The sequence below is a fragment of the Delphinus delphis genome, chromosome 2 (genome assembly GCF_949987515.2).
Source record: "Delphinus delphis chromosome 2, mDelDel1.2, whole genome shotgun sequence".
NCBI lineage: Eukaryota > Metazoa > Chordata > Mammalia > Artiodactyla > Delphinidae > Delphinus > Delphinus delphis.
In genome coordinates this window covers 112,773,566-112,801,390 of record NC_082684.1, presented here as the reverse complement: position 1 = coordinate 112,801,390, position 27,825 = coordinate 112,773,566, and the positions used below count along the sequence as shown (strand labels likewise).

General features: G+C 50.8%; 1 protein-coding gene across 3 annotated transcripts in view; it reads left to right on the top strand.

Moving 5' to 3' along the window:
• Nucleotides 1-515: 515 nt before the first annotated feature.
• RGMA (repulsive guidance molecule BMP co-receptor a) overlaps nucleotides 516-27,825 on the top strand; it is a 42,637-nt gene continuing 15,327 nt past the window's right edge. The window contains exons 1-2 of one of the 3 annotated variants that reach the window (XM_060005490.1): nucleotides 516-871; nucleotides 17,881-17,996. In XM_060005490.1, the coding sequence (XP_059861473.1) occupies nucleotides 858-871; nucleotides 17,881-17,996 (130 nt within the window). In that variant the 5' untranslated portion in view covers nucleotides 516-857. Of the gene's footprint in view, nucleotides 872-17,880; nucleotides 17,997-18,016; nucleotides 18,085-19,182; nucleotides 19,223-27,825 lie in introns of those variants that run through there. The other 2 variants (XM_060005491.1, XM_060005492.1) reach the window with 2 other exon arrangements.

The following is a 27,825-nucleotide window of genomic DNA, read 5'->3' as shown; positions in this document are numbered from 1 at the left end:
CAAGAACGTATTCGCGTATTACACATTTAATACATTTATGTTCATTTTTTAAAAGAAGATTCTTAAACAAACAAACATCTCAGTACAACAAAGGTGCATCGCTGCAGAGAGCAGCAGCGTTTCTCGTGGATGTGACTGTCTGTTCCAGAAACCTCAGAGTGACACCCCGCGCCCGCCCACCCTTGGACCATCATGGAACTGATGATGGAAACGTACTCTCCAGGACATCCCAGCGGGAGATTAGGAAAGTTGGAGGCGCCTCGCGGGTCGCCGCACTTGCCGCCCGCGCCCCCCTAACCCTGCGTTTAGGGAAGTCTTGACTTTGCAGCTTGCGTACCCCACCGCCGCACTGGTGCTGAGGCGTGAAGGTGCTGCCGCGGCGGGCGGGGCAATCCGAGCCCGCACCCCCACCTCCTCTCCCGCCCCCTCCCCGCCGGCCCCGCCCGCCTCGCCCCCAGCCTGCGCCCCGGGCGGCCGGCCCGCCCCTTCCCCTCCGCGCGCAAACGAACCTCTCGACGCCGCGTTCCGCGGCTGCCGGCTGGGGCCGGGCGAGGGAGGGGGTTAGCCCGAACAGCCTGACTCTGCAGTAGTCTCCCGAGCGCGGGCTGCGCCGCCCGAGCCGCTAGGCTGGGGAAGCACTAGCCGTTCGCTCACGGGCCGGCTCCTCCAGGCGCTCGCAGGCATGCAGCCCGGGAGCAGGCGGCGCGCCCCGGGCCGCTGCTGAGCCGGCCCGGGCGGCGGGGACCATCGCCTGCCGAACCCCTCCCACCTTGCCCCGGGGCCGACGAGCGGCGCCCCGGCACCCCCTCTTCGCCCGCAGCCCCGCCAGCGCCACCCTCCGCGGGCTGCAGGGGCTCATGCAGCCGCCAAGGTAAGCGCGGGCTGGGAGCGAGACGGACCCGGCTCTTGACATCCCGGAGGCGCCGCCGCCACTTGCTCGGGGCACGACACCGCTGTGGTCCTCCCCAACCCTGCGTCTCATCTTGCTCCCATCTTGCCCAGATTTGGAGCTTTGCTGCGCCTCGATCCCTTTAGCTCTTGGCAGCAGTAAAGTTTTTGTGGTTTGGTATTTGCTCTTTTTTCCTAAAATGCTCTCCCCGGGCAGCCGGCAGCGCGCGTGGTTGGGCAGACCCGGCGAACGTCTGTACCACTGTGCGCGTGCTGGGAGCTCCCTTTCTCCCGCGCGGCCGTTGCAATCGGCCCGCGGAGCCTGGGACTGAGCGTGCCACCCGGCTGTCCAGCCGTGAACCCCATTGGCACGACTCGCCCGGCCCCCTCCTCCTGCTCTGCGCCCGGCTGCCTAACCAGCTGCAGAGTCGCGGCTGGAGCGCCTGCCCCGGGGGGCGTCGACGCGGCGCACTGTCTGAGCTCGGGTCCGAGCGGTCCTTCGCCTGGGAGGGCAGGTGCGCAGGAAGGTGAGGGGCTTGGGGTGAGTGTTAAAGGGATAGGATCCCCGAGTGGCCCTGACGTTCCTAAGTGGACAGGTGGGCCCGGCGGCCCGGGCACCGCGACGGCTGCGCGCGTGGCCCGAGCCGTGGCTCATCCCAGGGAACGAGTGGGGCAGGGGAACAGGTGTATTTAGGGGGAGGGCCGATGTGGGGGACGCTCGGATGCAATTCTTGATTGCATCCTCTTAATGTAATTGCATAAGATTTGCTCGGAGGTAGAATCAATTCCCCCAAATTGAGTTTTTTAATGGGAGCCTGCGAGCTGCTGTTATGTGGTGTGGTTTCGGAAGGCGTTGGATTGTATTTATTTTATAAATCGGATGTCTTGCGATCGGATTAGGGGAAATCGCGCCATCTAGCGGAAATGGTACGCTGCGCGTTTCTTTTAGGCCGAGAAGTTGGATGTTCTCAAAGTAGGAGATTCCGGCGCGTGGCGTGGAGGCAGGAACCAGCAGGCGGGTCCTGGGATGAGTATTTCTAGGTGTATTTACAGTCCGGCTGAGCGGGAGCTCAGCGACGCCCCCAGCTCCGCACGCCGAGCTCAAGGGCCAGAATTGCACCTCGTACTGAGTGGCAGGTTGTCACCTCGAGGAGATCGTCACCTTCTCCTTCTGGCTTGAGGGTCCTCTAGCAAGAACATAACGCAAAATGTTGCCTGCCGGTGAGTCTGTGCCTGTTCTCTGGGCATCTGTCCCAGAAATCGGAAAAACCTATGCACGGACCGTGGTCTTCTCCCGTGTATCACAGATGAGTGATTTTTCAGGCGAATCTTGAGCCGTAACCCCTAGAAAAGGGATTGGCTGTGCTCTAAAGGGCAGCTGAAGGAGAGAATTGGGAAAGAGTCTGGTGCAGATCTGTACAGGAAAGGTATAATATACCAAAATGGCATTTTTTTTTTACACAAAGAAGAGGCTTCCTGCTGTTCCACTACCACAGCGAGTGACAAGCAGGCCTCCTTTATGAGAGGGACATGGTCTCCAGTTAGCAACTGGGGCGGACTTCGCTGGACAGCCAGCTGAGCCGACAAAGACTGTGGGTGGGGCTCCCTGTCCTTGGTGCCTGGTTTTTGCTGCCACCTTCCAGGCCAGATGATATTAGCACTGAGCTGGATTCTCCTTGTTCTGAAGTGTAGTTTGCTTCCTTGTAGAGCAGTGTGGTGTTCTCCTTGTGGGGAGGACCCTTGCCCCCTTAAGATCCTCTGAGCTGTGGTGGCGGTGAGGGAGGTCCCAGCCTCCTTTTTTCAATAGCCCTGCTCCCATCATTTCCCTCCCAGGTGACAGGTGCTTATGCTCTGAATAGACATATGGAGTGGTGAGTGGCTTATCTGCTCACTCCCCACGCTATCTCAAACTGCCTCGCCGTTTGCAGGTGTTTATTTAATAACTAGATTTATGACAAAGAGGGTCTCGCAGTAACCTGGCATCTTATTCAAAGAGGGCTTCTCTGGCCTTTGCTAAGAAACCTCTGTCTGCTTTCTTTCCTTACAAGCCTCTCCAAGGCGTGACTCGCTCCATCCCCAGGGGGTGTAATAATACAGAATGGAGGATGAGAAGCTCCTGGTTAATATGACCCTTGACTTGGCTCTTCACCCGCCCTGTGGGAGCCCAATACAGAAATTCTTAGATGAGGAGATGCAAAATAAAATGAATAGGTAGTCAGCATTCCTAACATCGGGACAGGGAGTTTTTCAAGTCCCTCTCACAGTGATGCTCGCTGCTTCTAGGAAGCAGGCAGGAAGAGGTGCTGGCATTTCCACTGCTCAGAAGAGGAAACTGATGCCCAGAGAGGTGCAGAGGAATAGCCAAGGTTCTGTGAGTTTAAAGTGCTTTTTTCCCTACAGCCTTGCTACCAAATGAATTAAGCTCAAGCACTTGGTTTTACCAAGTATGGCCCCCAAATAGGGCATGTCATAGGAGATGTGTTCACCTATCTCTCCAGAAGCCTGCCATCCAGAAAAAGAGACAGGATATACCCAGATGAAACTGATCATAAACAAGTTCAGGCTTATTGGAATCTGTTATTTCTGTGAAACAAGGAGGCACTCCTACTTAAAGATCACTGTTCTAGAACTTGACTTACAACATCCCAAGTGTAAGTTCAAACCACGTTGACGTGTCTGCAGTGTTCCTGTGGCTCTCTGGAGAACGGCTTTGCTTTTCAAACAACATTCATTGTTTATCCATTCAGCAAACATAACATAGACTTAACTTGAAGGAGACCCAGGCTTTCTCACCTGTGGTATCCAGCCCCATTCAGATGACAGGCTTCTCTTTTTCTCATTTTGACTGAATGACACCACAATTTCAGCTTCTCTTCCCTTAGCAACAGAGCTCTGAAGAGCAATGAACAGGGCAATGGAAAGAATGAAGAACTGTCTTGCTCAAGTGTGCAGACAAGGTCAGGCAGAAGTCAGTTTCCTTGGTGGCAAATGAACATCTTTTAAAACGATGCCAGTTTCTTAGCCAGGTCTGACCTATGAGTAGAAAACGCTGTATCACACTAGAGCCTCTGGGTCAGGAGGCAAGAATACCCACTGAGGTGTGAAACTTCACAATCTGTGGGCAAGAGGAAGAAGAAATTTTGAGATTTGGGCAGAAATCAGAAAAAATGCTAAATGCAAGTACCTTTTATAGCCCCATTTGAAAGATTTAAAGTCACTGCTACTTGACAAACATAAATACACATTATGTACCTTATAAAATTATGATATCCAGATTACTACTGTAAAAAATTAAAGTGTAGCAGGCACTGTTTTTGTGGAAAATAATGACAAAATTGCCGGTTGGGTTTACTTCTCATTTTTCAACTGTTTGTTTAAAGCAACATTCCAAGATGGAGAACTTTCAGGAATCAGGACCCTGGGTTTGCCAGAGTCTGAAAATCTGGCAGAAACTTGAAAACAAAAGATTCTGTCAACAATCTGGTAAAACAAGACCAATTCTTACAGATTCTGTGTCCTCCACAGGGCATAACAGAGATGAGTGGGTATGAGTACCAGTGCCCTAAAACTTGTTGATTGATATCTCACTAGGGTGTCGTTTAGTAGTTACCATCCGATGTGGTTTCCACTTCTGTTTTATTTTTTTGTCTTTGGAGATGCTCCGAGCTCAAGGTCTCTGCAGCAGCTTGCCCTGGTTGACAACAACGATCTGTCCTGGTTCCTGATGATACCCACTCTATATCTGCCCTTGTGAGCAGAGATATTCTCCCTCAGTCCTCAGCAAGAGGCTCGGTACCATTACTTATTCTTTTTTTTATTGAAGCGTAGTTGATATACCACATTATATAGGTTACAGGTGTACAATATAGTGATTCACAATTTTTAAAGGTTTTACTCCATTTATAGTTACTATAAAATATCGGCTATATTCCCCATGTTGTACAATATATCCTTGTAGCTTATTTTATACATAATAGTTGACATGTCTTAATCCCTTATGCCTGTATTGTCCCTCCCCACTTCCCTCTCCCCTCTGGTAACAACTAGTTCGTTCTCTATATCTGGGAGTCTACTTCTTTTTTGTTATATTCACTGGTTTGTTGTGTTTTTTAGATTCCACATATAGGTGATAGCATACAGTATTTCTTCTTTGCTGTCTGACTTGTTTCACTTAGCACAATGCCCTCCAAGTCCATCGATGTTGCTGCAAATGGCAAAATTCCATTCTTTTTTATGACTGAGTAGTATTCCAGCATGTATATATATCACATCTATGGTTGCTTCCATATCTTGGCAGTTGTAAATTGTAAATAATGCTGCTATGAACATGGGGATGCACATATCTTTTAGAATCAGTGTTTCTGTTTTTTTTTCAAGTATATGCCCAGGAGTGGAATTGCTGGGTCATATGGTAGTTGTATTTTTAGTTTTTTGAGAACTCTCCCATTACTTCTTCTTAGCACACTTATTCTTCTTGAAGGTGGATGCAAACAATTTTTCGTCCTCTTTAGGAGTTTTCTCCTTGATGACTTCTTTAAACGAGACCAGGTGGAAGCATAGGAACACACAAAGACTGACCCATGATGGCTTCCTAAACATCCGTCATGGTATAAGCCTTGTCGGTTACAATGTGAACACTCCACCTGAGAATTCAGTCTCCTGACAGACTTTTTAATACATTTCCCAATTGATCTGGACCACAGTGTGTATTTTCCTCCAGGTTCGCTATTTAAAACCCATGATATCTAGTTGTTCAAGGTGCTTCCACCGTTTTATCCTCTTCATCAAAGTCCAATCCACTTGTGAGACTACCACATCTTCCTGGTTACCCCTTGCAGGAATGCATTTACCTGGCTGTCAAAGAGGCTAGCTCAGGAAACATCTGCTGGGCCATCGCAGTGACTTGGAAATTTGCTGCCAGTGTGCATTTTCGGCCCCAGAATAGAATAGAATAAAATAGAATAGATGACTCTTACAAGAACAAGTCCCTTGGACTGCTGAGGGTGCAGCTAAGCTACCCCATGGTATTGCTGCCTCTGCATCCATTTTGTTTGGCCAAGTGGCCTGTGAGGACCTTAAATTGACACCAGCCCCCTCATACAAGTGCATGTGCTAGGTAGCAGCCAGCCCTCGTGACCCACAGTCTCCCCTCCTCCCCAGGGCCTACCCCTTGTGCACCCGTCAGCTAAGACCTCCATCAGGCTCACCGAAAGCTCACTCTTTTGGTTTGAATTGACCTATCTGGCCTTAGCTCAGGAACCCCAAAGCACTCTGCCCACAGACCCTAATCAAGACATGTGCCACAGGGCTTCCCTGGTGGCACAGTGGTTGAGAGTCCGCCTGCCGATGCAGGGGACACGGGTTCATGCCCCGGTCCGGGAGGATCCCACATGCCGCGGAGAGGCTGGGCCCGTGAGCCATGGCCGCTGAGCCTGCGCGTCCGGAGCCTGTGCTCCACAACGGGAGAGGCCACAACAGTGAGAGGCCCGTGTACCACACACACAAAAAAAGACATGTGCCCCAGGTCCTGTTTTCTGTTTGCACTGGGCCTTGCCTTCCCCATGTGGCCCCTAGAAGTGCACCAGGTACTTCCTCCAGGACCTGTGAGTAATGAACTTCCCTATTTCAGTTTCTCTCGTGGTCTGTCGTTGAACCCTGGCTCACCATCCAGCACCTTGTGCTCCACTTGACAAGTGTGAATGTGACAGATTCATAACAGAAGAGCACATGGAAATGCATATTTCATTCACAGAATTGTAAAAACTACCAGCTTTCTTCAAAACAATTGGTACCTTGAAAAGGATAAGAATTAATTGGAAAGAATAAGAAGTAATGTTTGTTTGGAAGTTTTGGTACATAACTTTCATTTACATTTAATATCCTTCATGGAAAGAGGTAGAATATAAATAATAAATAGATTTTTAAGACAATTGCACTTTCTCAGATGGGCTTCCATTTATGCAAGCAAAAAGAAATGTAGAGCTTATGGGTGTTCCCTGGTGGTCTTGTGGTTAGGATTCGGGACTTTCACTGCCACGGTCTGGGTTCAGTCCCTGGTCGGGGAACTGAGATCCCGCAAGCTGTGTGGTATGGCCAAAATAAAAAATAGAGAGAGAGAGAGCTTTGAGTGCAGACTCACCTGTAGACGTGATGAGGCTCATGGGGGCTTCCCCTCACAGGTCCAGACCTGCTAATGACCCCTCACTCCTAAGGTTGGTAGGTCATTCTGCCCCAGAGCAAGGGATTCGTGGGAGTTTAATTTGTGTTGTTTTACATCAGTCAGTGCAGCTAAAATAGTTTGAAATTTCGGAATACTGATTTCAAAGTGCTTCCCTTACTATCCTGAAGCATACTTGTTTTTGTATCCTTGGGTATCTCAAGATCGTATGGTAAGGAAAAGCTAGAGGCCACCCTCTTCAATGCTGTGAGAGTTTTACATTGCTTTTATTTTTCTCTGCTAAGAGCATTTTGAGAAAGGAGATCCCTAAACTCCAAGCATCTGATTTCTTCATGAGCAAATGGACGCTATTGGCAGAGCCTACTGACTTCAGGGGTTCATTGCTAGGGAGCATACTGCTCCCTACATACACACACCTGGGCCAAGAGTCAATGAGGGCAAAGCAAACCCAAGCCAAAACGGCACCCAAACCAAGATGGCACGTAAGTCCTCCCTTTCTGGGTCAGTGACCAATCTCTAGGGGTGGAAGCCCATCTGGCTTTGAATTTAATTAAGACATGCTCTGAATAGCTTGAGGTCTGAACGGACTGCGGTGAATTGATACTGTAGATAGATTTACCTAAACATCTTGTTGTGTTATATTTACCTGTCACTCAGAGGCTATTAAGTCAGGTAAGCACTCTATGAAACCTTGACCTAAAGATACCATTTAACATCCAAAAGAAAGAAGAAGAATCTATAAGTATTTCAACTTCATAAGTTTTTAGGGGAGTAGGGGAGATGGTTCAGGAAAATTTTTCTTTCCTTAAAACATTTTAATATTTTTGTTTGTTTATGGAAAACAGTATATCTCTAAACATGCTCACATCTCTAATGAATGACCCATCATTATACATATGGAGCATAACAGGAAAAAGTAAACCCCAGTGAAGATGAGAAGTAGCTGTGATTTGGTGGGAAATACATTGGACTTGGCATCACAAGGCCTGGTTTTGAGCCTCTCTCTGCCATTTATATTCTTGGTGACCTTGGACAAGTCACATAATCTCCCTGAGTCTCAGGCTCCTCATTTTGAATTGGAGACAGCTGTGCCCATCCCATAGTTGAGACAACCCTACAGTTACGTGGGAGACTTTGTCTTATAGTGGTTGATCAATAAAACTTGAGTATAACTGATCATGCACTTAGAACCCACCCAGAAGTCAAGGTTATCTAAAAGTCCTTGGGCACTAATTCGAAAAGATACATGCACCCCAGTATTCATAGCAGCGCTACTTAAAATTGCCAAGATGTGGAAACAACCTAAGTGTCCATCAACAGATGAATGCATAGAGAAGACATGTCATATAGATAGATAGATAGATAGATTAGATATAGAGATATATATACACACACACTGACATATACATACACACAATGGAATATTAGTCAGCCATAAACAAAGAATGGAATTTTGTCATTTACAGCAACATGGATGGACTTGGAGGGCATTGTGCTAAGTGAAATACGTCAGACAGAGAAAGACAAACACTGTATGATATCACTTATATGTGGAATTTAAAAAAATACAACGAACTAGTGAATATAACAAAATAAAAAGAAGCAGACTCACAGATATAGAGAACAAACCTGTGGTTACCAGTGGGGAGGGGCTGGCAATACAGAGCTGGTGGAGTGGGAGATACAAACAATCGGGTGTAAGATAGGCTACAAGGATGTATTGTACAACATGGGGAATACAGCCAATATTTTGTAATAATTGTAAATGGAGTGTAACCTTTAAAAATTGTATTAATATTTTTTTAATATTTTTAAATTTAAAAAATTAAATAAAAGTCCTTGGGGAACGCTACAGATTTCCCCACCGTCCCCACGCATACAAAGGCTGTAGCAGAATCAGGTACATAGTAGATACTTTGTTACAATCAAAACAATGGTTCTTATCCATGATATAAAACTAACATTGGCAACTACTTATCAACACTTACTCTATGCCAGGCATCTGCTCTAAATTTTCTATTATTGTGTTAACTCATTTAATCCTCACAATAATCCTCTGAGGGAGCCAGAGTCTATCCCCATTTTTCAGATGAGATAACTGAGGTTTAGACAGTCTGTTCAGACTGCATGTTCTTGGCCAGCGTGCCATAGTGCCTCTGTAATGTAACAGTGCAGACATTCCCTCAGCCTCCAACAAATTGAAGAAAAGAATACCGTCGTGGTAGAGGCTAATGTCACATAAGCAACACATTTGTTCTTTCTCGATTGGCACCCTTCCCCACCGCCCATCAGCTGGGGATCTTCATTTCAGCTTTGCATTAGCCATTCTAAACAATTTTGAATTTGATGAATAACTTGGTCCTCTGTTCCTATTGCTAAATGTCTGTGGTATTTGTGCTCGGCACCGACTTGTTCATTAATCCAAATACTGCGGCCTTCTGCTGGTTGGGAGAGAGACGCAGACTCGCTGATCAATTCAAATAGTTGCCATTTGGTGGATAAATGGGTCCAAGTTGGTTCTTCTCCCAGGAACTTACTGGAATGGGGAGAAGCAGACACTGGGTGGTCTGTCCTCCCTTACAGGAACCTGGTGCATCTCAGTATGGGTACCCAGAAGTTGCTTTAAAACAAGAGGTTACTAAATGTTTACAAGGTGTGGTTTCAGGTATACAGTAGTATTGCTGGGTATGACTGCTGAAGAATTTCATGCTGACACTAAAACATAGAAGTGTCACTTTTCAAATAACATTTCCTACTTGCTCAGCAACATTTCTCTTGGGAGAACCCAGAAATGTTCCAGATGAGGCCCCAGGATGGGTCCTCAGAGTCAGGTATGGGCAAGGCCAGTTAGTTACAAAGCCAACACTAGTTCACTGAATTCCTAGAGATACCAGACTGTGAAGCTGGGAGACCGCCCTCCCCCTGGGGGTGGGCGGTGGGATGTGGTGGGCAGCCAGGCCACGATTCTGCAGATTGAGAAGCTGCGGGTCCAGAGGTAGGAAAGGACAGGGACCACACAGCTAGAGGTAGAACTGCTCCAAATCCCAGGTCTCTCTCTTTCCCCACATCCACTGCAGTGTCTAAAAACTCTCAATCTGAACACCGACAATGAAGCAATTCACAAATACTATCACTTCGTACTGGGCTTTGTCACCAGTTGTCACCAGATCTGGTACTAATGAAGTCTTGCTTTGCAGTCAGTGGTCAAGTTCGTTAAAGAAGCTACTGACAAAGACCCCCCATTCTAAAAGATTCTTCAGCCTGGTAAAGTCCCAAGTTAATTTGAGGCAACAGGGATGGGGAATAAACGTGGGGCTCCTGAGACACCACACAATCACCCCTCTCAGAGTCCTCAGAACTAGAATTATTTGTCTCCACATCTGCCTGCGCCCCTGGGCTTCCTGGGGACTTCCTGGGCGAACTGTCTGCTGCTTATCCGAAAACTCCCAAAACCCACTCAGAGCCTAATACTCAGTGCATGCTTGTTGAATGAATGAAACAGAAAAACAAATAAATTAAAAGAATCTGCCTTGCATGTGCGAGTGGGGTGGCGGGGGCGGGGGCGGGGGGGGGGAGGTCGGTGGGGGGTGGATCTTAGTAACCTGATCACAGACATTAAAAGACATGTCCAAGAGCAAATAAAATCTGCTAATGTTTTAAATCCATTGAGAGAGTTCGAAGAGAAAGTGACATATCTCTTCAGTTTCTGAAGAGCTGTTGGAATGTCAGGGAAATGTGTGTTTCAAAAAACCATTAAAATATTGGAATAAAATCTGTATGTTTTAATTACTAAGAATAAGCGTCCCTCAGGGTGAGGGACAGAGCTCATAAGCCACGGAAGTAGTGTGCACACACAGAGAAAGTAAAGCTACAGCAAACAAACAAAACCAAGATAAGCCAAAGTGGGAACACATTGGACGGCTTTCCGAAATCAACAGTAAAGAGGTTCCTTGATGCCAGAGTAAGGGCAGTGAGACCCAAAAATGCTTTGGAAGAAGAGAAGCAGGGAGATTCCTAAATTGTCATGGAAACAAATAGGTCAAGGACAGCCTGTGGCCCTCTACCCCAGGAACGTCTGGAGAGAAGGGAGCAATGGCAATTAAAGATGGCAGTCATATCCTTGTGGCCAAAATATCCAACTTTCCTTCCACACCTGGCCTGCACCCAAGGGCGTACATGCTGGGCCCCCTGCCCACAAAGGAAGCCCACCTATCCAGGAAGGGTCACTTTTAATAACCACTTTGTGGAATAGATACTAAAAAAGTAGTATCAGCAAGCATTTTGTAAAGTCCTAATTAACTGGCCAAAGCACAACACGCTTTCTGAAAAGAGAACATGAAACTGGACCAATCTGTTAGCATTCCTTGAGGAGGTAGAAACAGGTCTGGAGCAACCCAGGGATGAATTATGTTTAAACGTTCAAAATTCCTTCTGACAAAGTTCCACCCCAAAGGTCATTTCCAATAGTAAATTCCTCCAAAACATAAAGGGAAATTTCCATGGATCGGAATTGTCCTTAGAGACAGGAAAAAAAAGAGGATAAACAGGTACTTTTCTAGATGAAGAATTATAAACAGTGGGGATCCCCAAGGATCACTGGTGCTCCCAGACTTTGTTTAAATGTCCATAGATCATCTGGAGGAATGACTGGTTCCAGGCCTGCAGATGAAATGGTTCCAGGCTCTCCAGAGAGATGGCAAACAAATGGTGATTAACTGCAGGACCAGTTTATGAGTTTGCAAGAAGATACATATTAAGCTTTTGCAGGGGCAAGCCTCAGTTAATACATTTAGGAAAACAACCCAAATTACAAAAATAACGGACTGTGTCCAGTCTGTTTATAGCCCCCAAGGGATCTTGGGGGTCTTTGCAAAATGTTTGTTTGCCCAAGACTGTGCAGGACCAAGCGTTCAGAAATGGTATTGGAAACTAAGCCAAAAATAGTCTTCTCCCTGGGCTCTACCCAAACCTGGCAGTTTTATGACCTTCTCCTAGAAAAATGTCTCAAAACTGTAGAAAGGTGAGTAATCACCCAGGCAGAAGGCTTTCCTGAGAAGCTGGGCTGCTTTGTTCTTTAAGGACGTCAGTGTGGAAAGATGAAGCCAGAAAGGTGACATGATCAAAGTCTATAAAACCTTAAAGGTTATGCAGAGATTGAGCAGCTCTGGTTCATCAAATCTGAGATGGACAGACCCAGCGTAGCCCTTGAAGTTTGAAAGAGGATTTTGAGGGACAAATTACAAAGAAGGATTGGGTCCCACTCTGAGTTGTCAATGAAGCAACTGAGTTCCTCAAAATGTGGTATAGGGCAAAATTTTTTCAAAGGTGGAGAGTGGAGGGGATGGGAGTAGGCTCAAGAAATTTTGCCAGTAAATGGATAATGGATTAAGAGCCATCAACAACACATCCCTGCACTTCTGAGGATGGCTAAAATACTTCTTGGGACCAGTTGGACCTTAGCTTCCTCCTGATTGGTCAAGAATCTGTGCATAGATGTGAGAGGAACCAAAATCAAACCAGTTTCAGCAAAACAAGGACTTTGTTGGCTCCCATAGCTGGAGCAGGTCCTCGTGGAGCTCCGAGGAGCTAAGAAGGAGCTTCAGGGAGAATCATGTGCTGAAGAGTGGCATGGGGGTGGTTAGCCCTGAAAATCGCCATCAGTCCCTGAAGAGCTCACCAGACACAATGCAGTTTTAGTATAAACAGTATGCCAACTCTGCAAACACAGCTTCAACCCACAGCACTCATCAATACTCACCTTCCCGTCAGATTACTATCCGCAGACCCATCCTATGGAGGAATCAGACATCAGAACTGGGAGCTCCCTCATGGCAACAGTCTCAGGACAGATTCTGATTGGTCATCTTGGGTCATGTGCCAGTCACTGCTTTAATGAAATCAAGTATTAGGTTCTCTGTCTTGCCTGGACTTTAAGTCCAAGAGGATAAACTGATTGACTCATCCTCGGTCTTATGTGCACCCACGGTTGATGGAGGGTGATGGAACTTAGAACCTACAAGTCCCTACACATTAGTCACCCAGGAGAGCTGACTAAAAATGCTGATACCCAAGGCTCTACCTCCCGAGATCCAGATTCAGCTGCTCCGAGTGGGGCCTGGGCATTTGTATTATTGTTAAATCCCCCATGATGATCTCCCAAAAGAATATACCCCTCTCCTTTGTGAGGCTCTGGGTGGGGCTCCCAAGTGCTAAAGATGCACACCCTAGCAGAGCATGTGCTGGCCTTTCCCAGGCTTCCCCAGGCTCCTGCTTTCTCTTTCTGCAGCCTCACCTCTTTCTCCTATAGCCATCCTCAAGCTTTTCCAGCTCCTCAGGCAAGCCACACCTTGGTACACGGTTTCTTCAGTGTTCCTTCTACCTGGAAGCCCTGCCCTCCTCCTCCTCCCTTGCCCACCACCTTCCCCTGGCACATTCCCAACTGGGAAAACTTCCCTTCCCACGCTGCACCCCAGGCTGGGCTGGAGGCCCCTGGCGCCCGTGTTCTGTGCCTCCCCGACAGCGCCTGTGTTATGCCTTATTGAAAGTGATTGTTAAGTTATCTGTCTTGACTTTAAGCCCAGTGTGGACTTGCACCATCGGAATGAAAGGCACATACAGCACGTCAGGGGTGGGGTTCGGTGTGCTTGGCTCTGCCGTTTATTAGCTGGTAATTGGGTGAGTACTTAAACTCACTCAGCCTCAGTTTCTTCATCTGCAAAATGGGGATAGTAATAGAACCCACCTTAGCTTAAAGTGTCTAGAAATGTAAAGCACTTAGCCAGCACCTGACATAATGTAAGAGCACGCTGAAACATGAGCCATTATTACTATCATTCTTAGTGAAAATGAATCCTTGAAGGTACCTCGCAAGATACACCACCCTTTCGGTAAAGCCCTCCCCAGGTAGTTAGTTGTTCACTCCTCACCTCTGTTTTGCCCCTCACCTTCCTCTAATATCTGTTTCTACTAGCAGTTCAGAGATAGGAGTTGTCTTATTGATTTCTTTATACCCCAGGGACTAGCATGTACTAGTCCTAAATATGTATTTATTGACTGATGACTCAGGCCCTGCATTTGAGAACACCCTGTTCATACCCAGAGGCAGGGGAAGCCAGACTCCTTCCCCACCGCTGCCCCTGGGAGGGCTTCAACCTTACGTAAACCTCGCCTTTCAGAAGCTCCCTGCTCCTTCATCACACAACCCCACCCCCCGAAAATGGAGAGGGAGAGATGGGGGGGGCGAGGGTTCAGTGGTGGGGCCTCCACAGCCAGGACTGGCGGAAGGGGAACAGGAGCATGTAAAGGTCTCTGCCCCTCCGCCCAGGCTGCATCCAGGGGAAAATGCGTAAGTGGTGAGACTCTATAATGAGAGCTGTCAGTCTGAAGTCAGCTACACTTTGCGGTACGCGTGCCTCTCACTGTAGTGGCCTCTCCCATTGCGGAGCACAGGCTCCAGACGCGCAGGCTCAGCGGCCCAGCCGCTCCACGGCATGTGGGATCTTCCCAGACCGGGGCTCGAACCCGTGTCCCCTGCATCGGCAGGCAGACTCTCAACCACTGCGCCACCAGGGAAGCCCTGAAGTCAACTACACTTTGATTTAAGTGAGTTTCTATGGCAAATAGAGTGCTGAGTTCCAAAACCCAACATTTCAAGAATTTCTTATTTTTGCAAAGATTTGTGGAGTTGTCAATAAGCTGGTTGGTTTGGCCGGTATAGACAGATTCCTCAAGGTCAACACAACCTCATATTGCTCTATTTGTAGCTGGATTTCTCTTCATAGTCTAAACTGTGTAAAAGCCAAATCTCTACTTCTGTGATGTCCAAATTCAGCCTCATACATTTCTCCTCTGAGAAGGAAGCCCTTTTCGTCCCTTTCCCAAATGATTTGCTTATGCCGTAGGAATTGGATCTCCTCCCAAAATGACAGCCAGTCCCCTGGCCGGAAGGCTGGGGAGCTCCCATGGCCCAGTGCCCCTCCCAGATGGTGCAGGCACACCTCGTTTTATTGTGCTTTGTAGATACTGCTTTTTTTTTTTTTTTAATTGAAGGCCTGTGGCAACCCTGTATCCAGTAAGTTTATCCATGCCATGTTCCCAACAGCATTTGCTCACTTTGTGTCTCTGTGTCACATTTGGGCAATTCTCTCATATTTCAAACTTTTTCTTTATTGTTCTGTCTGTTATGTGATCAGTGATCTTTGATGTTACTCTTGCAAAATGATTCCAGCTCGCTGAAGGCTCAGATGATGGTTAACATTTTTTAGCAATAATATTTTTTAAATTAAGGTAGGTATACTGTTTTTTAGACATAATGTTACTGCACACTTAACAGACTACAGTATAGTGTAAACATAACTTTGATATGCACTGGGAAGCAAAAAAAATGTGTGGGACGTGCTTATTGCATTAGTTGCTTTATTGCGGTAGCCTGGAATGGAACCCCCAAGATCTCCAAGGGATGCTTGTATTCAGTTGCAGTCTTGGGGTGACAGTATTATCAGCCTGCCCCTTACAGACAAAGAAACTGAGGTGTAGAGGCTGCAGCCAAAGGTCCACACTCTTGGGCAAGGACAGCACCGGGAGGGCCTGCTTCCAGGCCTTCTGAAGCCTGCACAGCCTCTCTGCTGGATCCTAAGCCACGTTCTACGACCCAGAGATGCTGCAGCTGTGGTGGTGGTGAAGTTACAGTCGGGGCTGCTGGGAATGCTAATGGATCCTTTCTCTCTCGTTAGCGAGAAGCTTTAGAACTAACTTGTGTAAGGCAGGATCTAGCAAAGGGTGTTCGTTGGTGGACCTCAAAGGTGCCTGTGTGCAGTCTGGCTCTGTGCCTGCCTCAGTGTGCCAGGGCTGTCCTGCGATTCTAGAGAATAAATGGTGGATCTGGCTCCTGGATGGGCCAAGCCTGAGGAACGTGAACCGCGATCTGGATTTTGAGGTGGTGGCCTTTCACTGGACAAACCTGTAGCATTTTGCCAACAGGGGCTTAAAATGAATCCCGGTTTGGGGAAATGATAATTAGACAGAACCTGTTGGACTGAGACCCACTTTTTTTTTTTTTTTTTCTTTTCTGTACGCGGGCCTCTCAGTGTTGTGGCCTCTCCCGTTGCAGAGCACAGGCTCTGGACACGCAGGCTCAGCGGCCATGGCTCACGGGCCCAGCCGCTCCGCGGCATGTGGGATCTTCCGGGACCGGGGCACGAACCCGTGTCCCCTGCATCAGCAGGCGGACTCTCAACCACTGCGCCACCAGGGAAGCCCCGTGAGACCCACATTTTTGAGGGAAATACGGTGGCACCCCAAATTGTAAAGCCAGCAGTAGCCATCACAGCATTTTGCCTTAAGGAAACAACAGCTTGTTTTTGCCCCATGGTGCGGTGCTTGAGACATTAGTCCCCTTTCGTACTTGTTTTCTAGAAGCCAGATTCAGAAGTATTACTGCTTTGGGTTCCATCTACAGACCTAGGGTCCTCTTCCCCTAGCCCAAAGCTTTCTCCTTCAGAGCTTCACTCCCCTCCCAGCAGGCAGAGTCCTAAATGCAGACGCAGCCCTGCAGCCTCTGTGGCCTTCAGCAAGTGAGGACTGCCATAGTGCTTAAAAGAAACATCTAAATTGGATAAAAACTCAGAATTTTTTCCAAAGAACCAGATGAGTTGGCTTGGAAGTGAGGTGAGGGGGGCCAAAGGAGCAATTGGTTTGACTAAAAACACTTGCTCTGGCGTATTTGTGTTCCATCCAAAAGATGCTTCTCAGGGGAAGTGGCCAGTCTTAAATATCCCAGCAGCGGCAGGAGAGCTGCGGGGCCTAGGGAATCTTGGGGAGGAGACATTTTGCTCCTGGAAAAATAAGTGACCAAGTTAAAGGAAGTCACCACCCTGATGCTCTCCCAAGAGCGGCCTTGGTGGCCTTGCCCTGGCGGCGCCGAGCGTCCAGGCCCTGCGCACCGCGGGGCCCGCTGCATCCACACCTCCTGGGGTGGCAGCTGCCCTGCCGCCTCCGTCAGGCTCTCAGGCCCCCGACTCCGGAGAGCGGCCAGTACGAGTCCTGGGGCAGCAGCGAGGTGCCTGGAGGGGATGCTGGAGGTGGCCGAACCCAGGCGGGGTGGGTGGCCCGGGGCCAAGGGAGGGGCGGGAGGTAGGGAGGGAGCCTCGAGGTGCTTTAGTGGCCGACATCCATTGGGCCATCCCGCCCAACCCCGGACAACTCGGAAGCGGATTTTTCAGCCTCCTGCACTGGGGACACATCTGAGTGAGAGCAATGAGTCGGGGTGTCGGTGGCGTCTTCGGGACAGCAGTCTAGTTGTAAAGGGATCCTGGGGTTTTTCTCCAAGCTCAGTTTCTACTTGGGTTGGATACGTATAGGGAAGATGGGGGAAGGCGGCGCGGCCGTCCTTGCTCTCTGCCGGCCTTGGCTGTCCCGGGGCATTTGGGCCTTTTCTGCGTGGAAAGCCGCGGGGTTCGGGGCGCGCCCACCGTCCTCCAGCCCTGGGTTCCCCAGGTCCCCGCGGCCTGCGCCGCAGCCCGGCCGCCTCGGTCCCCGCCCAGCTCTTCTCCCCCAGCCCCCAGCGGGCCGCGCTGAAACCCGAGCGCGAGGGGGCGGAACGCGAGGCGGCTGGGGCAGCGGGGCCGCGCCGACATTGGAGGAGAACTGGGTGATGGATGGCGAGGGAGGGGCGCGCGGGGAGGGGGGGGCGCGCCGGGCGCCCGCGGCCGAGATGGACCGAGCCTCCCGGCTCGCTGCTCCCGCCGGCGGAGCGAGGCTGCCCTTTCTCCGCAGCGTGATTTATTTTCTTCTTTTCTTCTGAACTCTTCTTCCAGGGAGAGGCTAGTGGTAACAGGCCGAGCTGGATGGATGGGTATGGGGAGAGGGGCAGGACCTTCAGCCCTGGGATTCTGGCCGACCTTCGCCTTCCTTCTCTGCAGCTTCCCCGCAGGTAAGGCACAGCCCCCGGCCCGGGGACAGCCGGCCGGGCGCGCGGGGCCCGCTCCCCGGGTCTCCTCGCAACGCCGGGCCACAGGTCGGTGAGTCGGAGCTCAAGTTCGCCGGCCCCCCCGGCCTCCCATTTCCACGCGTCTTTGTTTCACCGCGTCCCGCCGAAGGCGCGATGGATGCGGCAGTGGGGACCTGGGGGAACCCCTCCCAGGCTATAATGAAAAAGAGCCAGGCGGGGAGGTCGCAGGCGCCGGGGACGTCTCCCAACTTCCGAGAAAAAGGGGGTACCGGGATGCGCCCCTTAGGGGCCCCCGAGAAGGGGGAGAATGGGAGGCACGGACTCGGAGCAGGGGGCACTTTCTCCAGCTCCTCGCCCAGCAGTTTGCAAACCTGCCGGGTGCCCGGGGGTGGAACTGGGGGCGCCCCTGAGGTCCCAGGCCTGACCCGGACCGCCCCCTCCCGCGGGACCCCGTCCCTCCCCCCCGCGCTCGCCCACGCGGGGAAGCCCACGGACTGGGCTTCGAAGGGCCCTTATTCCTGTTTGATAACATTCCGCGTCGCCCCCTGTTTGTTTTTATTGTGTCAGAAAGGGAGAGCATTTCAGAATTAAAGCTGAAAAAGCCCATCTGTTTCCAATGAATCCCCCATAGTTTTTCACAATGTTTTTGGCAGATCGCTGCTTTCAAATTCCTCCGAGCCCGGACCTCTTGTTTTTGTTGGGGGAAGGGAGACCAACTCCACAGAGAAGCATTTGTTCCTTCCCAAACGCTCCAGTTTCTTTACTTTTTTTTCCCCCCCTTTCGGAGGGGGAGGGGGAAGGCACGAAACTTAAATCCCGGGTCTGTTTTCTTTTTAATGTTTCAAGAAAGTTTATTCCATTTTTGCCATATGCTACTCACAGCCTCGAAATGCCAGTTAAACCCTTTGTACCCATTTTCCCCTCGCTAAAAATACAAATAAACCCAGCGTCACGGGTCAAATGGTCCCCGATGCAAGGCGAGATTTCCTGGCTGTTTCCATTGTGCTGCGGGATGCCGAGGTGTCTTTTTTTGCAAAAATGAGAGCCTGTTTCGCTCCGCAGGCGGAACGGATCCGCAGCCGCAGCGCTCTACCGAGCTCTGCAAGAAAGGACTTGAGTTAGACCGGGATTGGGTTGTTTTGTTTTGCTCCTCAGCCAGCTGGGTTTCAGGAACTGGCAGAACTGGGCAGTCCGGACTCGGCCTGGCTGTAAGTTGGGGCTCCCGGTGGGAGGACATGCAAGGCAGCTGTAAGGGAAGAGGAATCCGTTTACTTTCCCGCCCCAGCCCTGCTCCGGGGCCCCCCAAAACCCACCCGGCACCGCGCGCCCCAAGGGCGTCCCCGGAGAGTCACAACCTGCTCGCAGCCCTGGATTCCATTGGGGATGCCCCGGCCAAAGACAAAATGGGGGGTGTCAATGCCTTAAAGAGCCTTTAGACCCCGTGCACCCTCGCCCCAGAATGTTACAACCTCCATAGAGGGTCAAGCAGCAGGGAGTCCTACTCTCCCTCCCTTTTTTTTTTTTTTAAGGGTAGTTTCCCCACCTATAGAAGGTTCTGGCTGGAAGGCTGATTTGGGTCCTTCCCAAGAACTAAGAAACTAAAATTTGAAATGATCGTCTTCTTAAAAGAAGAAAACCCCCTTTTAGAGATGCAGAAGTTTGTAATGTGTGTGCATCTCGATTTGGTCCAGATAAAGATCCAGCCCATTGGAAGTTTTATCAGATGGGTTGATAAATGGCTTTTGTCCCTTAGCTGCCGTGGGGGATGTGATCTCAGCTTGGAGCTGAAATTGAGAAGGGGGGCTTAGAAGCCCTTAAAACAACACCTTCCCGCTCTTAAAGTGGCAGCACTTGTTAACTTCTTGGGCTGGAGGGAGAGGAAGGGAAGGGCTGGCAGGAAGTACTCAGAGGTAGGAGGGAGCTGTCAGGGCTGGGTGGTGGAGTTTTGCTGTTTTCATTTCTCCATCTTAAAAACTTTATTTTAAAAGTCTCCCCCATCGTCTGAGGAGAGCTGGTGGGTTATAGAATTCATAACCCGAATTCCATCACTTGTTTCCAAGAAGCCCATTTCTTTTTGGCTTCAAGGCCGGTAACTAAAACCTGGCAGATAGAGCAGATAGCTGTTGCACTGTCATGCCAACTGGCTAATGTTTCTTCTAATTTGAGGCCCTGACAGCCGCATTTAGTCAAAATTGCCCACCTTGCTGAAAACTGAGCTTCCAGTATGCCCGCATGAAATAATACACTGGGGGCTCTGAAAACGTGTGTGCTCCAGAAACCTGGGTCAAGAAGACGGTTTCTTAAGAGATGAAATGGGTCATTTCCACCACAAAGAGGTGGACTGTCGCCAGAGGGGCTGCTTGGGGATCAAGTCAGAGAACCTGCAGGTCTGCTGGGCAGCTGGGTGGGCGTTAGAGGAAAAAAAAAAAAAAAAAGAAAGCACTGGAGACAGTCAGGGGCCCTGTGTGCCAGCCCCTCCCTCTAAAGACAGGTGGAATCTGGCTGGAGCAGCCTCGTGAAAGCATAGGCTTGTTCAGTGCTAGTCGACTTGAATGGCTTCCAGGAGTAAACCCATAGGACTGCAAATTAAATTGGACATAGTTATGTGGAGAAAGATGCCTTAACCTCCGCTAGACTGAGAGGGTTTGTGTCTTTTGAGAGTGTTTACACGTACTCAGCGTGCGTGGCACACCTCCTGTGGTCCTGACACAGGGACAGCTTTCGGCGCCCTCATCGGAGCAAGGTTGGCGTCCGCCTTCAGTCCTGGTGGAAGGACAGGGGCCCTTCGGTGTCCCTTGGGCTCTCAGGGTGTCTGCATGGACCATGCTGTGCCTTCAGCAGATGGACAGAGTGGCCACTGCTGTGGTCTAGCTGGGAGGGGGGGTGGCAGGAGGCCAAGAAAGCCTTCTTAGGAGAGTCTTTCACTAATAGCGTCTGCTTCAAAACACAATTAATAGATACTTTTTTAAACTTTGAAACCACCCTGGCTTAATAAAACAGATTTCTAAGAGGAACCCGGCAAAGTCACGTGTTGTAGACATGCTGGCATGTTTCCCATTGGCTACGTATGGACGCTATACTCCAGCATGGTGGTTCTCAAAATGTGGTCCTTGGGCCAGCAGCATCTACCCCCTCCCTCCCCCCCGGCCCAGGAACTTGTTAGAAACCTACTGAAGCTGATGTTCTGGGGGTGGGATGCACAGTCTGTACTGTAACAGGCCTTCCAGAGGGTTCCGATGCACCTCAAGTGGGAGGACCACTGTTCTAAAAATCATTGCCCTGGGCCTTTCTTTTTTCCTCTTTCCCCTTCCTTTTAAACCACAGCTGTTTTAGAAAGATTAGTCCTCAGTGGGGAAACTAAGGCTTGCAGAGACGCAAGTCCTCTGCAGTATCCAAGTACATCTGTGTCATTGTAGAGATGAGAATATTTATCTCGGAGCTGCTATTCAAAAACGTACAAGCAAGTCAACCTACTTACCGTGTTTTTGTCCTTCCAGTAGGACTTTGTGTCCCAGAGGGAAAGACTGAAATGAGTCCCATTGCAAGAGCCGGATGGCAGCAGCGTCAGCCAGTAGGCTGGTGTGTGCCACACCAAGGGGCCTTCAGGGCAGAGCCCTGGCTCCCAGGGAGGGCGGGATGTAAAATCCTGCAGATGCTTGGTCGCTTTGGCCCTGAGGATGAGTTGGAGAGTAAGGAGAGGATCTATGGTCTTCTGGTTTAAGAAGGGAAACCTCTGCAAGGTTGGAGGAATTGCTAGCAGTCACCCCAGTGCCCAGAGGAGAACTGGGGAGAGGTGATCCATGGGCTCAGATAAAGTTGCTCCATGAGATGGGGAACTGGGGTCCCGGGTCTCTGTGGAGGTGAGAGGATTGCGTGGGGACCACTTTACATGTTGGAGGTCATATGGTTCCTGCTAAAATTTCCCTCTCGGGTGCAATGTGCAAGGCCCTCAGCAGAAGTGGGCAGAAAACCCCAATTTATGTTTGGTTGAGTGATTGGGGGTACCATGCCGTTGTAATGCCTGGCTACACTCAACCTGCCTAAAACTGAAGGCACTGTTCCTTCTAGGGTAACCAACTCATCTCAGTGGACCCAGGACTTTCCGCTGTTTTAAAATTGAGAGTCCCGTGTTTTTAGAAGCCCTCTGAGTCCTGGGCACACCAGGATGGTGGGTCTCCCTAGACTCTCCTCCTGTCCCCTGGACTAGTGCCTGGCCTGTGTCTGTTAGACCCCACTGCCCAGAACCGTTAAGTCCTGGGTGTGAAGTGGCCTCTCCCTTCTGTCGGTTCACCCGGCGCCGGGCCTCCTTCCTCCACCCTTTCCTGCCTGTTCCCGTTGTCACCTGCAGGCAGCTGAGCTTGGACCTGCCTCCCAGGTGCCCCACCCTCACGCTCCAAGTTGCCAAATGAATCGCTCTAAAACGCCTGCTCAGGCACTCACAGCTCTCTGTGGCCCTCTTTGGAGCATCCGGAAGGGAGGACCCTCTGGCATCTGGTCCCACACGCATCCCTGGCCTCATTCCCTGGCATGTCCCCAGGCTCCAGGCCCCTCCAGGTCTCCCCATACTCTGTCACCACCCACCATACCTTAACGGTGGGCAGCCCTCAGGCCTTGCTGAGGCCCCTGCCCAGTTTGGAATGGGAATGCCCACTAGATTAAAGCCCAAGGCCCGTGCCATCTGTTGGGGTCCAGTGCCATCCCTCCAGTGACCTGGGTACCTGTCACCTGGACTGCTGACGCCTGTGCTTCCTCTTGGCCTTGTTGCTTCCTGGGTCTTGGGTTTTTAGTCCTCTTCTAAATCACCGGAGCTGTTCATAAGGGCAGGAACCCCATTTCCTGTTTCTTTATACCCTTCTCTTTGCTCTGCACCCCAAACACACCCGGCACAGTCCTGGAAACTACAGGACCCTTGGGTTTTTTGTGTGTCTGTTTGTTTTCTGCTCAACAGGCAGAGACCACAGGGTTGGGGTGGGGGATGTCCAGATACCCCAATCTTTTTTTCAAAAAATTTGTTTCTGCTTATAAAGACAATACTCATTTTTAAATCTAAAGACCGAAAAGGATAAATAAGAAAATGAAAATAACGCAAATTCCAGTCTCCCACAGGCTACCATCACTAATTGACATTCATGAATAACCTTCAAGACAGAATACCTTCATATTGTTTTCTCCAAAATATGATCATTTGAAGAGCAACAGTTTTTAAAGCTCTTCCGTTTATTGAGCGGCCACATATACCAGGCACTCTGCTAAATACTTGAACTATGTCACCTCATGAGATGGTCACCCCTCCCCTGTGAGCATCATTCCCTCTGTATCGATGAGGAACCAGAGGGTCAGAGAGGTTGCCTGACATCGCACAACTTAGTGGCAGAGCCAGGAGTAGAGCCCAGACCCCTGCCCTTTTCCGTACACCAGGTTTTGGGTAAACACTCGTTAAACGTGCTATGTGGCATTTTACACTTGGAGCTATGTAGCGTATAATGCTTTAAGGTGGGGGGGAAAGAATAAGAAACTTTGGAGATATAATTAGACAGCAGAATGAAGAGTGACCATGCTCTTCCATGGATCTCACATTGTTGCCTCTTCCCAAAGGCCCTCTCTGCTCCCTATCTATCCCTGGCTTAGCATTCCAAAGCACATGCCACCCAGCTGTAGGTTGGGAAAACAACTTTGGCAGAGCTGTCATGGTGCAAATTTTCCCAAGTCAGATTTGTGTCTTTTGGGTTTTGCTTATTTATTCATTTCACTCACTACTTCACCTGGGCAGTCAGAATACCGAGACGCCTATTGAAGTGATCCCTCTGCGCCCAAGTCCCTGCAGAAAGGAGCCCATTATAGTTCCCCATGCTGAGGAATGTTCCATGAACACGGGCTCACACTCGGGTGTGCACCAGCCAGGCGTGTGCCTTCCCAGTGCATGAGGAAGGTGGAGGAAGGCCTGCCTGCAGATAGAAGTGGGGGAGAAAAGCCACTTCAAATGAATTTTGACCCGGAGCAACCAAGCAGATGAGCCCAGGGTTACTAGAGGCAGAACCGGAATGGAAAACTGTCACCTCTAGAGCCAGTCCTAGACTCAGGAAAAGGGGTTATGCCTCCAAGTAGGAAGCCCAACTGCTCGCCTACAAGCTTCATTTATACCTGAAAAGTGATGTCTTTGCCCCTACCATCCTTCTCGTGGAACCCAGAGTCGCTTAGTTCTCTGCCCTAAGGCAGGGTGGTCTGGGCATGGAATCCTGTGCCTGGCCCCTGCCCGCCATGGGCCCTTCTAACCCAGAGGAGCCCGTAGCTGCCTGACTGCAGGGCTGCTTGTGGCCTTGGGCCCGAGGGTGAGCACATGTGCTTTCTAACGTCCTCTCAGCTGTGGCTGTTGATCTGGCTCCGTGTGGCCCCGGTGGGTGTGCCCTTTTCCTTGGCACTCGGCCTGGTTTCTTGCAGCGACTTGGCACGTGTGGAGGCTGGGACAGAGCAGCCTGGCTGGGCGTGACGAGGGGGCAGCGCCTCCTGCCTCAGCTTGGTGAGTGGCACTCGGCCACCTGTGCCCACACTTAGCAGTGAGTTAACCGCTGCTCCCCCATCTCCCCTCCTCCACTCCCTAAGCCAATGCAGATTCTCTGAGAAGCTTCCTCCTGCCCCGGGCTTTCTTCTCGGGTAGGCAGGTCCCTGTAGGAAGCCCCTGAGAAAAGTCCCAGTGCTCTCAAGGGGCGAGAGACGCTTTGGAGTCACGGGCTAGGTCGGTTCCTTGGAACGTTCTTAGGCTGAACTGGGAGGAATGCCTCTGAGGAAAGCTGATCGCTTCTGGCTGCCTGTGGGTGAAGTAAGGTAGGGTCGGCTGCACCTGGTGAAAAATCCAGTCCCTCACCTGGGTGTGTTCCTCTCGGTATCTGACGCCAGACACCTGGATGGAGCGACACAAACCCGGCAGCCACAGGCATCTCTCAAGCAAAGAGACTCCAGAACACTGGCCCGGCAAGAGCTTGCCAAATTCTGGCGCTAGATCCATCCACTGTCCCCTCCCAGCTTCGGTGCTAAGGGACAGGAGAGGGTGGAGAGTTGTCCACTGCTTCTGCTGCTGGTGCCCAGCCTGGGTCTCCCACGGGGCGCAAGCACATTTCCCACCTCTTTTGGGACCCACATCCCAACTCGTTGCTAAGAGGCGAGCCCCAGCATCGGCGCTGCCTGGGACAGGTGGGCAGTGAGGACAGGGGGCATCTCAGGCTTCTGTGCTGCTCCTTCCACAGAGGCTGTGCAGTGAATTCTCTTTGAAGCTGCCCTCCCTCTGCTCTGCCTGCTTCTGTCCTAATTAAAGCCATCGCCTCTTAATGTTATGCCACTTCCTAAAATAGTGTTCTCATCATGCCAGGTACTTACTGAAGGTTATCCAGCGGACTCCCCACGGTCAGCGGGATCTGGTCTGAAATCCTTAGGCTGGTGTATCGGGGTCCAGTCAGGAAAACAGAAACCACATGGGGTATTGCCACAGAGGGAACCTGATACAGGGGATTGTGTCTAGATGGGCGTGGGAGGACGGAAGAGGCCACAAGGGACCACGGAGGCACACACAGAGTTGCAGGAAGCGACTTCCACTCCTGGGGCTGGAGGCACAAAGGGAAGAGGACCTTGGGGGCCCAGGGCTCGGAGGAGGGCCGCTACCTGGCTGGTCTGGCTACTTCGGAGCAGCGGCTGGAGGGGAAGAAGGGCCAGGGCTGGGTGGTGGTGCTGAGATTAACCTGGCTGGGCCTCGTCTAGTGCTCCCCGGTGGTGCAATCTAACAGGGAGCTGGGTGAACGGGGAAACGGGGTTTGCTGCATCCCAGCCCCACACAGAGCGGAGAAAAGCAGTTTGAAGCTGAACGACATTTGCTTCATCGCCGGCTTTCACTCGGGGCTTCCGTGCCTGGCCCCAAACTTGCGGCCACACGCTCAACCATCCGGCATTTCACCTCCGGCCAGTCCCAGCAGTTCCGGAGCCACTTGGGCTTCTGGACCTCTGCCCTGCATCACCTGTCAAATCCCACTGCCCTTCAGGACCTGGTGGAAAGGCTGCTTCCCTGATCCCCTCTACGCCTCCATCCTTAAGTCTATGTTCAAATGAACTGTGTCTTCTTCCCTGCATCCCGGGGGTCTGTGTAGCTGACTCCACCTGAGCACAGAAACCAACTGGGGCTTGTTCGAGGAATGGCAGGAAGCACCGTGCCGGGCACCTCGTGGGGTCCAGAACCTTCAGCAAGTCCATGAATCCAGGCAGGGACCCTGTGAACCACGGAGGCAAAGCCAACGTGACTGTGGGGCTTGCCTTCAAACGAGCCGTATACTCCTTTAAGAAGAGGCAGGTTTTTCTCTCTCCCGGCTCACCCCACCCCTCCTACACGGCAACTGAAACCTGATCTAATCCCTTTGCACGAGGGTAATTTATTGGTCTATTGGGCTTTTCTTGGTGGCAAATTGCATTGTCTTTATTCCTGGGTTCGGGCTGAGGAAAGGCTCCTGCATTCCTAAGACTCCTTTCTCAGGGCCGAGCCTTCACACCCCGTGGCGCTCAGCAAAATAAGTTTTATTGGGCTTCTTTGTTATGCAAACAAGCCGGTAATAATCAGGCTATTATTCTGAAAGATTGGGCTTGATTAACAGTTCAAAGGAGGTCTCTGAAAGCGGCTAATGCCGCGCTGGTGCATAAATATTTTCATCCTGCCTGGGTTGGTACAGCTGCAGCTTCCAGCTCCTGGCTGCCGCTGCCCACCCCCTCCCCCCGTCTTTCTGCTCGGAGAGGAGCTGGGTTGCTATTTAAAGGAAGAGAATTAAGTCAGACAAGCCGTGTGTGGCTGTGATTTCTCTCTGCTGCATCTCAGACCATGAGGAAGGCAGTCTGGAGCCCACCTCCTGCAGAAGTGAAAGGTTACAGATGTGGGGTGCCGGAGCACAGATGCTTTGAGCGTAGAGTGTGGGAGTCAGAGGATTCTCGGGATTTTCAGGGAGGAGGTGGCACCCTAGCTGGGGCGTCGATGGTTGACAGTTCAGTGAGCCCCACAGAGAGGAGTGGCCAGAGGGTGAGACCAAAGAAGGTGACACAGGGAAGCCAAGGGGCCATCTCCAGTATTTGCAGGGTTACATTTGAGCCTTTTCTGTGTGGCTCTAGAGAAGGGCCAAAGCCCCACGGATCTCCCTGGGGGGCAGTTGTGGGTCCACAGCTGGAGCTGTCCAGAGCAGGAGGGGCCAGCCCTGCCCAGCAGAGTCCCAATGGCAGTGGAAGCCGGACGCCCACCGGACAGGGATGCTGCAGGCAGATTTCCTGCCATGGGGGCTGGCTGGAGGTACAAACTGGTGACCTGTGGCATCCCTCAGGCCCCAGGTTCTAAAATTCCATGGTGCGCCTCGGGAAGCCCACATGGAGTTTGGTCGCCAAGTGATCATTAGATGAAGTGATCTTAACAAAGTCAATTGCACAGAGACGTGGGAGGCGTGGCCCTAACCGCACAAGTTGGGAGCGAGCGGGTCCAGTGGTTGCCCAGGGTCCCAGCCTGCACCCCACCTTTTGAGCCAAGTGTCCGGCATCACGGGGCGCCGGAGGGAATCGGGATTCCTGGGGGTGAGTCTGGCTGGCCACTGTCTTTGCAGCCTCTGCATTCTCTTCTGTTTGTTCCCTAGTAGCTAATCCCAGAAGTTCTACGTCTCAAGAGACTTGAGTCAAATCCAAACGTGCCTAATAGGCTTCCGAGGAGCATGAAGTCTGTGCAAGGGTCTTTGCATTTTCCTGGGTGTCTGAGGTGGAGCTCCAGGTACCAAGGGTCAGGAGGGGCCCTTTGAGAGCCCCC